Below are 15197 nucleotides of genomic sequence, written 5' to 3'. Positions count from 1 at the left end.
GAGGTAAACATATCACGCAGGGAAGCCACAGAACGCTTGACTTCTGATCTTTCTAAAATTTCTGATTGGGGCAGAGCAAACTTGGTATTGTTCAATGCCTCAAAAACTCAATTCCTCTATCTATCAACTCGACACAACCTTCCAGACAACTATCCCCTCTTCTTCAGTGACACTCAACTGTCCCCCTCTTCTACACTGAACATCCTCGGTCTGTTCTTTACTTATAATCTGAACTGGAAACTTCACATCTCATCTCTAGCTAAAACAGCTTCTATGAAGTTGGACGTTCTGAGACGTCTCCGCCAGTTTCCCTCAGCCCCCCAGCTGCCAACTCTGTACAAGGGCCTTATCCGTCCATGTATGGAGTATGCTTCACATGTCTGGGGGGGTTCCACTCATACTGCTCTTCTAGACAGGGTGGAATCAAAAGCTTTTCGTCTCATCAACTCCTCTCCTCTAACTGACTGTCTTCAGCCTCTCTCTCACCGCCGCAATGTTGCATCTCTTAGCTGTCTTCTACCGCTATTTTTTCATGCTAACTGCTCTTCTGATCTTGCCAACTGCATGCTTCCCCTCCTTCCGCGGCCTCGCTGCACAAGACTTTCTTCTTTCTCTCACCCCTATTCTGTCCACCTCTCTAACGCAAGAGTTGACCAGTATTCTCAATTATTCATTCCTTTCTCTGGTAAACTCTGGAACTCCCTGCCTGCTTCTGTATTTCCACCTTGCTATGACTCGAATTCCTTCAAGAGGGAGGTTTCAAGACACTTATTCATCAATTTTTGACCACTGCTTTGACCCTTTTATGGGGCTGGCATTTAAGTGGGCATATTTTTTTATTGGACTTTTGTTGACCTTGGCCAGTGTCCTTCCTACATAAAAAAAAAAAAAAAAAGAATCCGTAATATTATTCTTTAAACTGAAACCGCTGGAATTCTTGCCGCAAATACATCAAATAACTTTTTTTTTTTTTTTTTTATTTGTCAACTTATTGAAGTGTCCTCGGGTGCGTCACTCACCTCAGCCAGACAAACCACTAGAACCGCCGAAAAAAAAAAAAAAAAAAAAATATATATATATATATGTATATATATATATATATATATATATATATATATATATATATATATATATATATATATATATATATATATATATATATATATATATATATATATATATCAGGGAGTTTCCATCATTGGTTCGAGTTATTTTGAATCTTTTAAGATGAAAAGAGAGAGCTGAGGTGAAAACGGCAAAAAGAGAAAAAAATAAAAAATAAATAAATAAAATAAATAAATAAAATAAATAAAAAACAACAGAACTATCATTTATCTAGAGCAGTGGTTCCCAACCTTTCCAAAGTTCATGCACCTTTCCGGAAGCTTCTGAGAAAGACATGTATCCTGCGTAGCGCCTAGGACGATTACATTATTACATATAAATATTTGAACATTTCACGTTTTTCTTTAGTGTTAATTTTGAAAATATATAAATTAAAGCATTAGGTATCTATTTTAAACATAAAAAATAGCTGCTCGCTCCTAAATCATTGTTATATAAGTACTGGATGAAACAAAATGCCACATCTTAAATTCGTGGGGCGCGAGTGTAATATATTAATGTAATGTATGAATTTGTAATACTTTAATCTCAATTTGAATGATTTTCCCTAAATGACACATAATTTTCTTCCTACGATGTCTTTTCATACTGTGCACCCTTATATACACGCTGACCATGATTTGATGACAGTAATAGATTTGACGCAGCAGGTAATTCACCTTAATCTGTCGCATGTCTCACGTGGGATATAATTACTCCCAGCCAGTAACGCAAGCTGGACATCTGATGAGCGGTAGTGTTGTAAATAATGCTGTTGATCATAATAACTTACCCTCACACCAATGAGAGACGTGCTTCACGGATCTCATTCTTTTTAATATGGGAAGTGAGAACAAATGTGAAAATGGGAAACAGAAGAAAGAGACAGAACCATTCGTCACCTGGCCAGACACAGGAATGACTCCCATGCGTGATGGCAAATATAGATAACACCTTTTGACGCAACAATTTAATTTGTCCCATGTCTCAAGTGGGATATAATCAGTCCCAGACAGTGGCATACGCTGAACTGCGCTTCATGGATTGCATTAAAAAAAACACTGTGGTCTTATCTTTACTGGTTTTAAGAGGTTTTGTGTAGTGAATGTTATTGATGTTTTCAGGGGTATTTCCATAACTTCAGTGATAGTTTAACAAGGATTCTGCACCGTCAAGGAGAAAAACACCCATTAGGACCCAACTTATCAGACCTGCCGTCTTTGGAAATAGTTCTCATGAGAGTTTAAAGTGTTCATTCTTTCACTGAGATACGTAACAAGGCACAACACTAAAGCCACTGTGTAAAATCTTTAAGAGCATCTATAAGAATGGAAAGGAAATGAAAGGCGGTAGCTTATCCAATGCTAAGCCAATATGATGATCGGAGGTGGATGTGACATGTTTCCTTAATCACACAACACTATGAGTGATTTATTATTGTACTACAGCCATCTCGAATCCCCATACTGGCTAAAGTTGGCTAATCTATTCTTTTAAACTCTTTCCTGTCTTGTAGGTGCTCTGGAAGATTTTATACACTACCTAACGTTGTGAACTGTTGCATATCGTTGTGAAAAGGTTAAAAAAAAATGCCTCAGAATGATTTGTGATGACGAAACACATCAAAGAGCAGTTGGAGGGAACAGACAGTCTCACATCAACAAGAGCTCCACACCAAGGGCTCTCAGAACGTTTAGGTGTCTTGTCTCCACCACTTTTAACAGGGCACTGTGGATGTTACTTAGCTTTTCAAGGATGTTTTAATGATCTTAGTGATACTTTAACAAGGACTGTGCACTATCAATGAGAAAATACTCATAAAGATCCAACTAAACTGCGGTATTTGAAAATAGTTCTCAAGACAGTCTCTGATATATAAAGTGTTCACCCTGAGATATAATAACATAAGAACATAAGAAATAAGGGAAGTTGAAAGAAGCCATCAAGCTTACACGTGGCAGTCCCTGTATTAAATATATCTACCTATTTCCACCTATCATCCCCATCCATAAATCCGTCTAATCTTCTCTTAAAGCTCCCCAATGACTCAGCACTAACAACTTGATTACTGAGTCCGTTCCATTCATCTACCATTCTATATGAGAACCAATTTCTTCCTATCTCTTTCTTAAACCTAAATTTTTCAAGCTTGAACTCGTTATTTCTTGTTCTGTCCTGGTTGCTGATCCTAAGAATTAAGTTCCCCTTGTTATAACCCTTATACCGTTTAAAGACTTCTATCAGGTCCCCTCTTAAACTAGGTCTCTCAAAAGAGAGTAAATTTAACAGTTTTAATCTCGCCTCGTAAGGCATACTCCTCATCCCCTGTATCCTTTTAGTCATTCTCCCTCGTACTGATTCTAATAGACCTATATCCTTCCTGTAATGTGGGGACCAGAACTGCACAGCGTAATGTAGATGAGGCCTGACCAGCGCCAAATATAACTTTAGTATTACTTCGGGCCCACTTTTAACACTCCTAAAAATGAATCCTAATACCCTATTTGCCCTGTTTTTGGTCTCTGCATTGCTTTCCAAGATAGGTAACAATGCACAACGCTAAAGGCACAAAATGTTTCAACATTGTATACATTTTTTTAACAACTTCAACATTTTACAGATCAGTTTTGCTTTGCCTTTCACTCGGCGTGCCGTAAATTGGCGAATAATGCGGTCAGTTTCTTAACTATTTTTTTTCCGGCTGTGGTAATTAATTAATTAATTAATTTATTTATTTATTTATATTTTTTTCATTTTATTTTTTTGTTTTTTTTACTTTGAAGTCACTGTAATAAACTGTTTAGATGAACATAAAGAAAAAAAGTTAAAATGAATAAGAATTTCATCTTTGCTAAGCTACAGAATTACGTAGTTTTGAGACTAGTACGAAAAAAAAAAAAATCTGAAAATTGCAGATGAGTATGGGTAGGATTAACAAGCAGTGAAAGGGTTAAGAAGGAAATACGCATACATGATGACAATGATATTATCAGTTACTTTTCGCTCACGCTGCCTCTATTATCTAAACGGTTGATTGATAACTTATCGCAGCATCCTTTGCCTTTCATAAGATGTGGGTCTGTACTTTGCAACGCTCTGTGGCTCTGTATCCTCAGAATTGCTTTCAAAAACCATGTATAGTGTTTGTCAAGTTCTTGTGTTTTCCTTCTCTCTCTCTCTGTCTCTCTCTCTCTCTCTCTCTCTCTCTCTCTCTCTCTCTCTCTCTCTCTCTCTCTCTCTCTCTCTCTCTCTCTCTCTCTCTCTCTCTCATTTCTGATGCAGAATATTTGTTTAACAATCACTATAGTCATGGAAATACTCTTTAAAAAAAATTTAAATGTTTTCTACTAGTAACTAGAGCCTCGTAACGGAAACTGAGGTAAGGTCATGAAATATTAGTCAGGTTCATTATATATATATATATATATATATATATATATATATATTCCAAACTACCCTCCTACGGCTTCTATCCTTCTCTCTGTAACTTCATCTCAAGTTTCCTTTCTGACGGTCACTGTTCTCCTAAATCTATTAACAGTGGTGTTCCTCAGGGTTCTGTCCTATCACCCACTCTCTTCTAATTATTCATTAATGATCTTCTAAACCAAACTTCTTGTCCTATCCACTCCTACGCTGATGATACCACCCTGCACTTTTCCACGCTTTTTCATAGACGTCCAACCCTTCAGGAAGTAAACATTTCACGCAGGGAAGCCACAGAACGCTTGACTTCTGATCTTTCTAAAATTTCTGATTGGGGCAGAGCAAACTTGATATTGTTCAGTGCCTCAAAAACTCAATTCCTCCATCTATCAACTCGACACAACCTTCCAGACAACTATCCCCTCTTCTTCAACGACATTCAACTATCCCCCTCTTCTACACTGAACATCCTCCGTCTGTCCTTTACTTATAATCTGAACTGGAAACTTCACATCTCATCTCTAGCTAAAACAGCTTCTATGAAGTTAGACGTTCTGAGACGTCTCCGCCAGTTTCCCTCAGCCCCCCAGCTGCTAACTCTGTACAAGAGCCTTATCCGTCCATGTATGGAGTTATGCTTCACATGTCTGGAGGGGTTCCACTCATACTGCTCTTCTAGACAGGGTGGAATGAAATCTTTTCGTCTCATCAACTCCTCTCCTCTAACTGACTGTCTTCAGCCTCTCTCTCATCGCCGCAATGTTGCATCTCTAGCTGTCTTCTACCGCTATTTTCATGCTAAATGCTCTTCTGATCTTGCTAATTGCATGTCTCCCCTCCTCCCGCGGCCTCGCTGCACAAGACTTCTTTCTCTCACCCCTATTCTGTCCACCTCCCTAGCGCAAGAGTTAACCAGTATTCTCAATTATTCATTCCTTTCTCTGGTAAGCTCTGGAACTCCCTCCCTGCTTCTGTATTTTCACCTTCCTATGACTTGAATTCCTTCAAGAGGGAGGTTTCAAGACACTTATCCTTCAACTTTTGACTACCGCCTTGGACCCTTTTATGGGCCTGGCATTTCAGTGGGCATTTTTTTTTTTATTGGATTTTTGTTGACCTTGGCCAGTGTCCCTCCTATATAAGAAAAAAAATGTTTTCAGGAGTATTTCCAAGATTGCAAGGATAATTAAGCAAGTGTTCTTCGTCAAGAAAAAATTATATATATATATATATATATATATATATATATATATATATATATATATATATATATATATATATATATATATATATATATATATATATATATATATTATTCTATTCCCGATGAAGAATACTTGCTTAACTATCCTTGCAAGCATGGAAATCCTCCTGAGAAACTTAAAATTTAATTTTCTCCCAGAGGCTCGTAATAGTAAGTGGTGTATGTTAGAGACGTATAAAAATGTAATCAAACGAAAATGATGTAGAGGGAACGAGCAGGGTGATAATGATGCCGCCTGATGAGTGTCTCAGGTGGCCTGTCATGTGCACCTCCATCATCTATAGATATAAGAAATCAGGCAGAGTTTGGGTGCTACTGAGACCCGTATTCAGAAACGCTTTGCTTTCTCACTGCAACTATTTTCAAAGACCACAAATTATTAACTGGGTTCTTGAGACTATTTCTCCTGTTGATGATGAAGAAATCTTGTTAACCTGTCACTAAAACCGTAAAAACACGATTAAAAACCAGTGTCATTTAAACTACTGTATGGTGTGGTGCAGAAGTATTACAGAATTTATGGTCCTGCTGAGGCTCTTCAGTGAAGTGATGATCCATAAATATCCCTCGGTGGTGCCTCTCCCAGATGTGCATGGTGACAAGTGGAAGAAATAATACAGCTTGGTAGTATACAAATCCATAACTTCTTTTCTGTTCCCTCCTACTTTCTCTATCCTCATTTTCAACAGTTCATGCAGGGAAGCCACAATGCCTGACTTCTGATCTCTCTAAAATTTCTGATTGGGGCAGAGCAAACTTGGTATTGTTCAATGCCTCAAAAACTCAATTCCTCCATATATCAATTTGACACATCCTTCCAGACAACTATCCTGTCTTCTTCAATGACACTCAACTGTCCCCTCTCTTCTACACTGGATATTCTCGATCTGTCCTTTTCTTACAGTCTAAACTGGAAACTTCACATCTCATCTCTAGCTAAAACAGCTTGTATGAAGTTAGGGGTTCTGAGACGTCTCTTCCAGTTCTTCTCACTTCCCCCTGCTAATTTTGTATAGGGACCTTATCCGTCCATGTATGGAATATGCTTCACATGTCTTTGGGGGTTCCACTCATACCGCTCTTTTAGACAGGAAAGTATCAAAAACTTTTCGTCTCCTCTTAACTGACTGTCTTAGTCTCTTTCTCATCGCCGCAATGTTGCATCTCTTGCTATCTTCTACCGCTCTTTCCATGCTAACTACTCTTCTGATCTTGCTAATTGCATGCCTCCCCTTCTGCGGCCTTGCTGCACAAGGCTTCCTTCTTGCTCTCACCCTTATTCTGCCCATCTCTCTAATGCAAGAGTTAATTAGTATTCTCAATCATTCATCCCTTTCTCTGGTAAACTTTGAAACTCCCTGCCTCCTTCTGTATTTCCATCTTCCTATGACTTGAACTCCTTCAAGAGGGAGGTTTCATGACATTTATCCTTCAATTTCTGACTACCGCTTCGGACCCTATTCGGGGACCGGCATCTCATTGTTTTTTTTGTTTTTTTTGGCCGGCGTCCCTCCTACAAAAAAAAAAAAAAAAAAAAAAAAAAAGTTTGGGCGTCTTATCTCGACTACTTATAAGAAGCTGCATTGAAAGTTAGCGGGGTTTTCAAGTGTTTTTTTAATGATTTTACCAATAGTGTAAGAAGGATTATGCATCATCAATATGAAAAACACACATAAGAACACGAATGATAATCTCTGTGGGTTTTGAAACTAGGACCTCCATTAGTTCGAAAAGGCTCTAGTTGAAGTTAGACGGATTTTTTTTTATTTACTGATTTATGGTTCTCGTGACAGATCAACAAAATTACTTTATTATTAACTGGAGAAACACTTGAGAACCCGACTAATTATCTCTGTGGCCTTTGAGAATAGTCGTGATGAGAGAGCGGAGACTTTCTGAATACTAACCCTAGTTGTGATAAGAACCAAAAGCGTTTAAAAGCACGGGCCATAATGTATGTTCAGATTTGTACGTCACGTCTTCGTCAACTGTGAGCGTCATGAAGTTTTAGAACGTCTTGATGGTTTGGAAATGCAAGGAATAATCAGTATTGTCAGGTTCAAATGATATGTATAGTCATAGTCAAGTTCGAATGATACAGTAATAGTCAGATTCGAATGATACAGGAATAGTCAGGTTCAAATGATACAGCAATAGTAAGGTTCGAATAATATAGGAATAGTCAGGTTCGAATTATACAGGAAGTCAGATTCGAATGATACAGGAATAGTCAGGTTCGAATCATGCACGAGTGTCAAATCTTCGGAAGAGAAGTATAGTTTCTTCACACAACATCGGACCATATTTTGAAACACCTCCACGACGTACGTACCTCCGCTACATTCTAAAGGCTCTAGTTGAAGTTACACGGGTTTTCAGGTGTGTATTTTGGTTCTGGTGACAGTTGAACAAGATTTTTATATTATAAACAAGGAAAACACTCATGAGAACCCGGCCTATTATCTCTGTGGCCTTTGGAAAATAGCTGTGGTGAGAGAGCAACTGTTTTTGAATGCGGGCTATCGACTGATCGCATGCTGCCTTCCAAGAAAAAGTGAGACTTTGTTGCCTCCCAGAGTGCAGACTGTCACCACGCCCGGGCCTGTGCTCAGAATACATCACTTGAAGTGCTGTATGAAAATGACCTTCGCCCGCCAGGTCAGTGCATACCATTGTGAAGAAGCACGCGGTTCTGAACTTGAGGGAAAATTCCGATGGACGAGTAAACAGAAACGCTCACAAACGAGCAGACAAAATAAGTAGTAGTAGTAGTAGTAGTAGTAGTAGTAGTAGTAGTAGTAGTAGTAGTAGTAGGAATAATACCATTCCTACTACAGACATGAAGTGATTAAAATCTATACATATTACTTTTCACAATTTCAAACCTACTCTCTTGTCTGGAAAACTACTTGTAAAGCCTTCCGCGATGCAAGATGTGCATAGGTTGTATATGAACTTATACCGAGGAAGAAAAATATCGTTAGTAGGGAAACATTTCGATGTAGAACTACAAGAAGGCGTCCCCGTGTCTGCCAGGAGCCCGTCAACCGCGACTGTTGTCCGTGCTCGAGTTAGCTGTCTGCATTCCTGGTCTGGTTGTATATCTCTTAATTTGTATTGGCTCCGCGTCCCGCTTCAAGACTAACGCAGCCCAAGGTCACGACTCACGACGCCTCCTACGCAGGGTGAACGGACGCAACGCCGCTCTCCAGACGTGGCGTATCTGAGTTTTTTTATTTTTTTTATTTATTCATTTATCTATGTTTGTTTATTGATCTATTTAGGTATTTATCTAAATACTTGATAATGTAAATACTTGATGATGTTCTCTTTATCTCTCATATGAAACCTCTCATTTCCCCTTCCATCGCTCCCAAGTTTCCTTCCCAGGGCATCCATAAGACTTTAAATTTCCGATCAGCTTGTTAGAACAGGTGGAGTGCGTCAGCCATGAATAGGAAGTAACTTTTCATAGGTGATGTCCTCTAAAAGCACTCTATCTCAAGGATTTTTTTTTTCATGTTTTATTTTATTTCACTTATTTTCTCTCTCTCTCTCTCTCTCTCTCTCTCTCTCTCTCTCTCTCTCTCTCTCTCTCTCTCTCTCTCTCTCTCTCTCTCTCTCTCTCTCTCATTCGTTTCCGTGGTTCCTTGACGTGTGTTTACGCAGGACGCCTCAGTGTTTATCTTCCAAGGTGAGACTTTCCCTTTGTTTATTGTTACTGTTACATAATCTTTATCATTCTTCTTCCACCTTCAAGCAATTCCACCTTCATGTTTCATCGCACACACTTCTCCAGTACCTATGCCCGTGTGTCCTTCGATCTTTTCATGCTGCATTTGCGGAAGTTACTTTTTTTTTCTTTTCTTTAACAGGTCATCAGCCTCTGTTTTCTCTCGTGCTTTACTTCAATTTCACTGCTTTGTTTTATGATTTTTTTGGTGGCATTTGGAGTTTTTCTGTCTTTCTTTCTTTCCTTCTTTCTTTCTTTTTTTATGGCTGTCTTCCCAAACACTTCTAGAATTACTTTAGCTAGCCCCTCAACTCCACCCTTCATTCTCTTAACTTAACCTCCTTTCCCTTAATATCTATGTCTTAACTCTCAACTCTTGCCTCCTCCTCCTCCTCCTCCACCTCCTCCTCCTCCTCCTCCTCTCAACTTTTATCGCAGTAGCCAGAATGAGAGGCGTGTTGTGCCCCAAAGTTCTAGTTTCATTAAATCTGCTACTGTCGCTTAAACTGTAAGCATTTTTAAATACTTTCTATTAGGTTCTGTTTACCGGAAAGCCTGCTTTGTGTTCCTTCTCTCTCTCTCTCTCTCTCTCTCTCTCTCTCTCTCTCTCTCTCTCTCTCTCTCTCTCTCTCTCTCTCTCTCTCTCTCTCTCTATATATATATATATATATATATATATATATATATATATATATATATATATTATACACAAAATTCTTCCAGTCTCTTAACCTCCCTAATTCAAGGAACATTACACTATCATCTTCAGTGGCTAGTATTCCAGCCCTTTATGTCCCAGACTCAGAGTTCCAAAGATGACTGGTCCGAACACAGGTGTTCAGTACCCGCGTCCTGGGGCAGCTCTGACCGCCATCGCGGAGGGACAAGAGCGAGATGGTTCGTTTCATTGAGTTAACCATAAAATCGTTGGCTTGCCCGTTTTCACTTACCAGTTTAACTAGGCATTGCCAAACACACCTACAAATATGTACAAAAAAGTGCCTGCATGACTTGAGTGCATGAGGAAGTGAACTTTCCCGCACTCACGGAAAGCCAAATGCAGAACACATTAATTCATATCAAGGTTGCAGTGGTTGTTTTTATATCGAGTGCAAGAGGCTCGAGGGATTTAGTCATCGTGATTCACTGCATGAAGTCAAGACCATGGCATCAACAAGTGACCACCATATTTAATGTCCGTGCTGGGCGAGTGTCGCGCTAATGCTACGTGGTTGTGATACACACCACGTGCTGTTACGCAGTACACATGGGATTTATGTACTGATAAAATCTTCGAGATCGTGCAAGGAGTGCTCAAGTGGGGATTGCCGGAGTGGGGGCCCCTCCATCTCGGGCCTACCGAAAAGGGGCGGATCTACAACCTCACTAGGGAAGTGATGACGGGACTCGCGATATCGGAGCGATGAAGGATGAATCACCACACACCACTGGTATTGGGAGTCATGACTGCTACCCGCGGAGACGCCTGCCAAGCCTGTGAGGAAGGCGGCATGCTGGGTGAGTAACTGGAAGTCCTGATAGTGCAAGGAAAACGACTCCAGAAAGAATTAAAAGAACCAAATAACAGAAAGGACTCTAAAGAACAGTACAAAAGCCGAAATCACTATGGACGAAACTACAGGAAAAAAAAAAATAATATATATATATATATATATATATATATATATATATATATATATATATATATATATATATATATATATATATATATATAATTTTTTTTTTTTTTTTTTTTTTTAAACCCTTCAAAAAATCACCATGGATGATGCCAAGAGATCAGGCGCGTCGCTGAGGACCATGACGAGGGAGGAACTATAATGAGTTTTAGGGCAGATAATACTACCCTGAAGGATGAACTGCATTTCGTTACAGTGAGTGACAGTCAAGTAATCCGAGTTTATGTGGATGTAACCATAGAAGGCGAAAGCTACGAAGCTCCGTTAAACTTTTCCTTCCACAGGTGCTTCCTAAAGGCGACGCAGAAGGACGAGAATGACTGAGCCGCGACCTTAACTTGTACCTTGACTGGAGCCTCGTTTTGTGCTCCGTTAGGTGCAAATGAGTCCCGTCAGATGAGACAGTACTTAGAGAGAGAGAGAGAGAGAGAGAGAGAGAGAGAGAGAGAGAGAGAGAGAGAGAGAGAGAGAGTAGTACACATTATGATTTTACATAAGCTGAGCCTTTTTTTTTATTGTAAAATAGTACTTTGTGTGTGTGTGTGTGTGTGTGTGTGTGTGTGTGTGTGTGTGTGTGTGTAAACGTTTCCGTGGCTCGGGTCACGAGTGTTGAGTCACCTTATCTTGGCACGAGCCGTTAATGTATGAGTAGTTAGTAGTATTATCGCATCTGTACACCTACGCCACATGCTGGTCATTCGGGAACGACGGGTGTTCAATACTGCGTTGCCGCGTACCATTAAAACAATAATAATAACAGTAATTATAATGGTTAGAGAAGAAGGAAGCTCAAATTTCTGGAGTATTTTTCTACTTACGTATATTCCTGTTCCCATCACGAGGACGAAGTATATTACAACACTGACTATGTCCCAAGTGGACAGCATAGTATTGCCAACCAAGTCACTGTAGCCGTGACCAGTGTTCGTGACACCGCCATCTGCAACGCTTGGAGGTGGGCTGTCGGTGGACATCTCAACACTTCCGCAGCTGCGCTTACTCTGCCCATGTGGCCGACTGGTCGTCAGTCTGCGGCAAGAGGCGCTATGTATGGCAATAACTGGCAACTTGGCACTGTGGCAAGCTCCAAATTCAACTTTTATTAATCATAGGAAATTTCCTCTTCGTTTACCGCTTTGAATGTACCCTTTTTGCATGGTGTGTTCAGCAAAATGTATTCGCAGTAATGACGAGGGTTTGTTATAAGTGTTATGTCAACAATCAATAATTGAGCAGCAGGGTGCACAACACTGCCAGATGACTCATTACGATGATATACAACCGGCCTGTATACACAATTTTCGATCATACCAACTTCGATCTCGCTCCAGAAGGAAACAAATAAATGTTTGACCAAGATACCCTAAATGATGCGAGCGGCTAAGCAAGAAACAATCCCTGTGAAACTAACGCACAAGGCACCAAGGCCTCGGCCGCGTGGTGCTCCCCACTATCAGTGGGAGGCTCCACATGGGTGACGGGGCCGCTCGAATGCATATGCCACATGTGGCACCGTATCCAGATTCAAGAAGACCTTCTCTGGGAGTTACATCACTATCTAAAGACGGTTGGTGGAAGGAAGCAGGTGCCAAAAAAAAGTTGATAGTTTTAGGAACTTCAAAACATATCAAGGTAATATCGTAATTTATTCCTAAGGTGAGTGCCGAAGATTATGCTTAGTGATGTTTACAGTGATTACATTCAAGTACTACGTATCATACACGTGACGCGTCTCGGGTTATCGTGTCATGCCGCGGGAAAGCAATTTCTCAGCCGACAAACTCTGATACGGGCAGCTATCGTACCTGATAACGCAGATGTGGATGAATGCGTCGCACCCCACCACTGAGTGACAGGCGTTTGTTGCTCGCAAGGCATCTCACTCCACCACCAGTCACCCTTTGCCTCCGTACCCATGAGATGCCATTCCGTGTGTGTGTGTGTGTGTGTGTGTGTGTGTGTAGAGAGAGAGAGAGAGAGAGAGAGAGAGGTGGGGGGGCTGGAGGGAGTTCTGAACGTGTTGTCTGCGGCGCATCCGGATTCCGGACTAACCCCATTGATCCCTGGACGCGCCCAAACACGGAACACTGGCACAGGAAGGGCGGCGGAGGTTACTTCGCATGACAGGGAGACACGGGACGGAAGCAGCAGTGACCTGCACCACCACGCGGGTTGTGTGGGTATTGGTGTGTGTGTGTCAGTGTGTGTCTGTGTGTTTATGTGTGTGTGTGGCAGCTGGGTATGCCCCTCCTGCAGCGCTAACAGGTTGCACATGAAGGCGCTGCACCCTAACTCGTTGTCGTCCTCCCTCTCGTTGTTGTTGCTGTTTTTTTTTTTTATTATTCTTTCGCATCTTTCACTCCTCCTCCTCCTCCTCCTCCTCCTCCTCCTCTGTCCTTAATGGAACGAGACGCTTATGACGTAGGCCATCATGAACATACATCCACTTCTTTTCTCTCAGCTTCCATGCGCAACCACCTTGCAGCCTTCTTAGATTCCCGGTGTTAGTCCCTGCTTCCCAGTCTTTCACTTCTCCCCTTGCTTACCTTGACTTACCCTTCTCTAAATTCGCATTTCTTTTGACACATTGCTTTAGGAAAGGTAGCTATATTTTTGCTGTATTCTTGCTGTCTTAATTACATACAACATCCGGCTACACAGGCAGGTCTGTGTCACCCACACACTATTCAGTCCTGCCTCAAGGCAACATCTCATTTCAACAGAGATACCGCGGAGTGAAGATCATGGCCTCTCCCATGGATACGGAAGAGTTATACCTACTTGCGACTGCAGCTGTTGCAGTGACCCACATGTTATTACATCACACCAAGAGGAGCAAAAGTAAATTCATTCTATAATAATAGAAAAAAGAAAAATAATAACAATTTCTTTCCATGCTTGATGAAGACGTGAACTGCTTCTGATCATGGAAGGCTGAAATTCTGCCTCATACTGCCTAATTTAGATATAATTATATGTCAAGCATATATCCTTTAAAATCTTCAGCTAAATATTTGGATGGGTCGCCATAAATCCCGTTTCTTTTGTGCCACTGGATCTTTTTTCCATATTCAACAAGAAAATAATTTCTTTCTATATCAAACCTCAAAAGCTGGAAGTTTTGTGTGTGGCAGACTCGTCCACGGTAATTCTCTCTCTCTCTCTCTCTCTCTCTCTCTCTCTCTCTCTCTCTCTCTCTCTCTCTCTCTCTCTCTCTCTCTCTCTCTCTCTCTCTCCCATTTTTTTTTTTTTGTAAGTAATATCAATTTTGCTACTGGGAAAACTCAAACCTGGTATAAGAAACAAAAAGAAAAAAAAAACAGAAAACGGGTGAACATTTTCGACAGCATAGAAGTGTTAATCTTTAGGTAAGAAAAATTAACAAAGAATTTTTGCGTTTTCATCACTCAGTTTTATACCAGGTTGGAGGTTTCTCGATGTTATACCTTCATGCTTTACGTAGATTGCAAGTCGTCACGTTATAATAAAATATTGTAACTTTCTTGGCAAATAAACCATGAATTATATATATATATATATATATATATATATATATATATATATATATATATATATATATATATATATATATATATATATATATATATATATATATATATATATATATATATATATATATATATATATATATATATATATATATATTTATTTATTTATTTATTTATTTATTTTTATTTATTTTGTTTTTTTTATTTACTTATTATTATTATTATTATTATTGTTATTATTATTATAAGTAATGGTTTGAGATGTGTGGTGTTGGAGGTTCGGAGCTCTTGTGTTGGCGTGGCGTGGCTTATTACTGGGCTGCGAAGCCGAAGGCCCATTCGCACACATCCTCAGTAACTCTTTAATAGGCCTTGTAATCTATCTAATTTTGGCTGATCCTCCTGCCCCAACACTTTAGGGACTGGTATCTTCAGTACGCTTTTTTTTTTTTTCCCCTATCCTT

General features: G+C 39.9%; 1 protein-coding gene across 1 annotated transcript in view; it reads right to left on the bottom strand.

The window, feature by feature from the left end:
• Positions 1–12250, bottom strand: part of LOC135090628 (sodium/mannose cotransporter SLC5A10-like) — a 41718-nt gene extending 29468 nt beyond the window's left edge. Inside the window, exon 1 of the mRNA XM_063987557.1 lies at positions 12043–12250. Within this exon, the coding sequence (XP_063843627.1) occupies positions 12043–12198 (156 nt within the window). The 5' untranslated portion in view covers positions 12199–12250. The remainder of the gene's footprint in view (positions 1–12042) is intronic.
• Positions 12251–15197: the final 2947 nt, after the last annotated feature.

This window comes from Scylla paramamosain, chromosome 3, assembly GCF_035594125.1.
Source record: "Scylla paramamosain isolate STU-SP2022 chromosome 3, ASM3559412v1, whole genome shotgun sequence".
Classification (NCBI taxonomy): Eukaryota; Metazoa; Arthropoda; class Malacostraca; order Decapoda; family Portunidae; genus Scylla; species Scylla paramamosain.
This window is presented reverse-complemented; position numbering and strand designations above follow the sequence as displayed.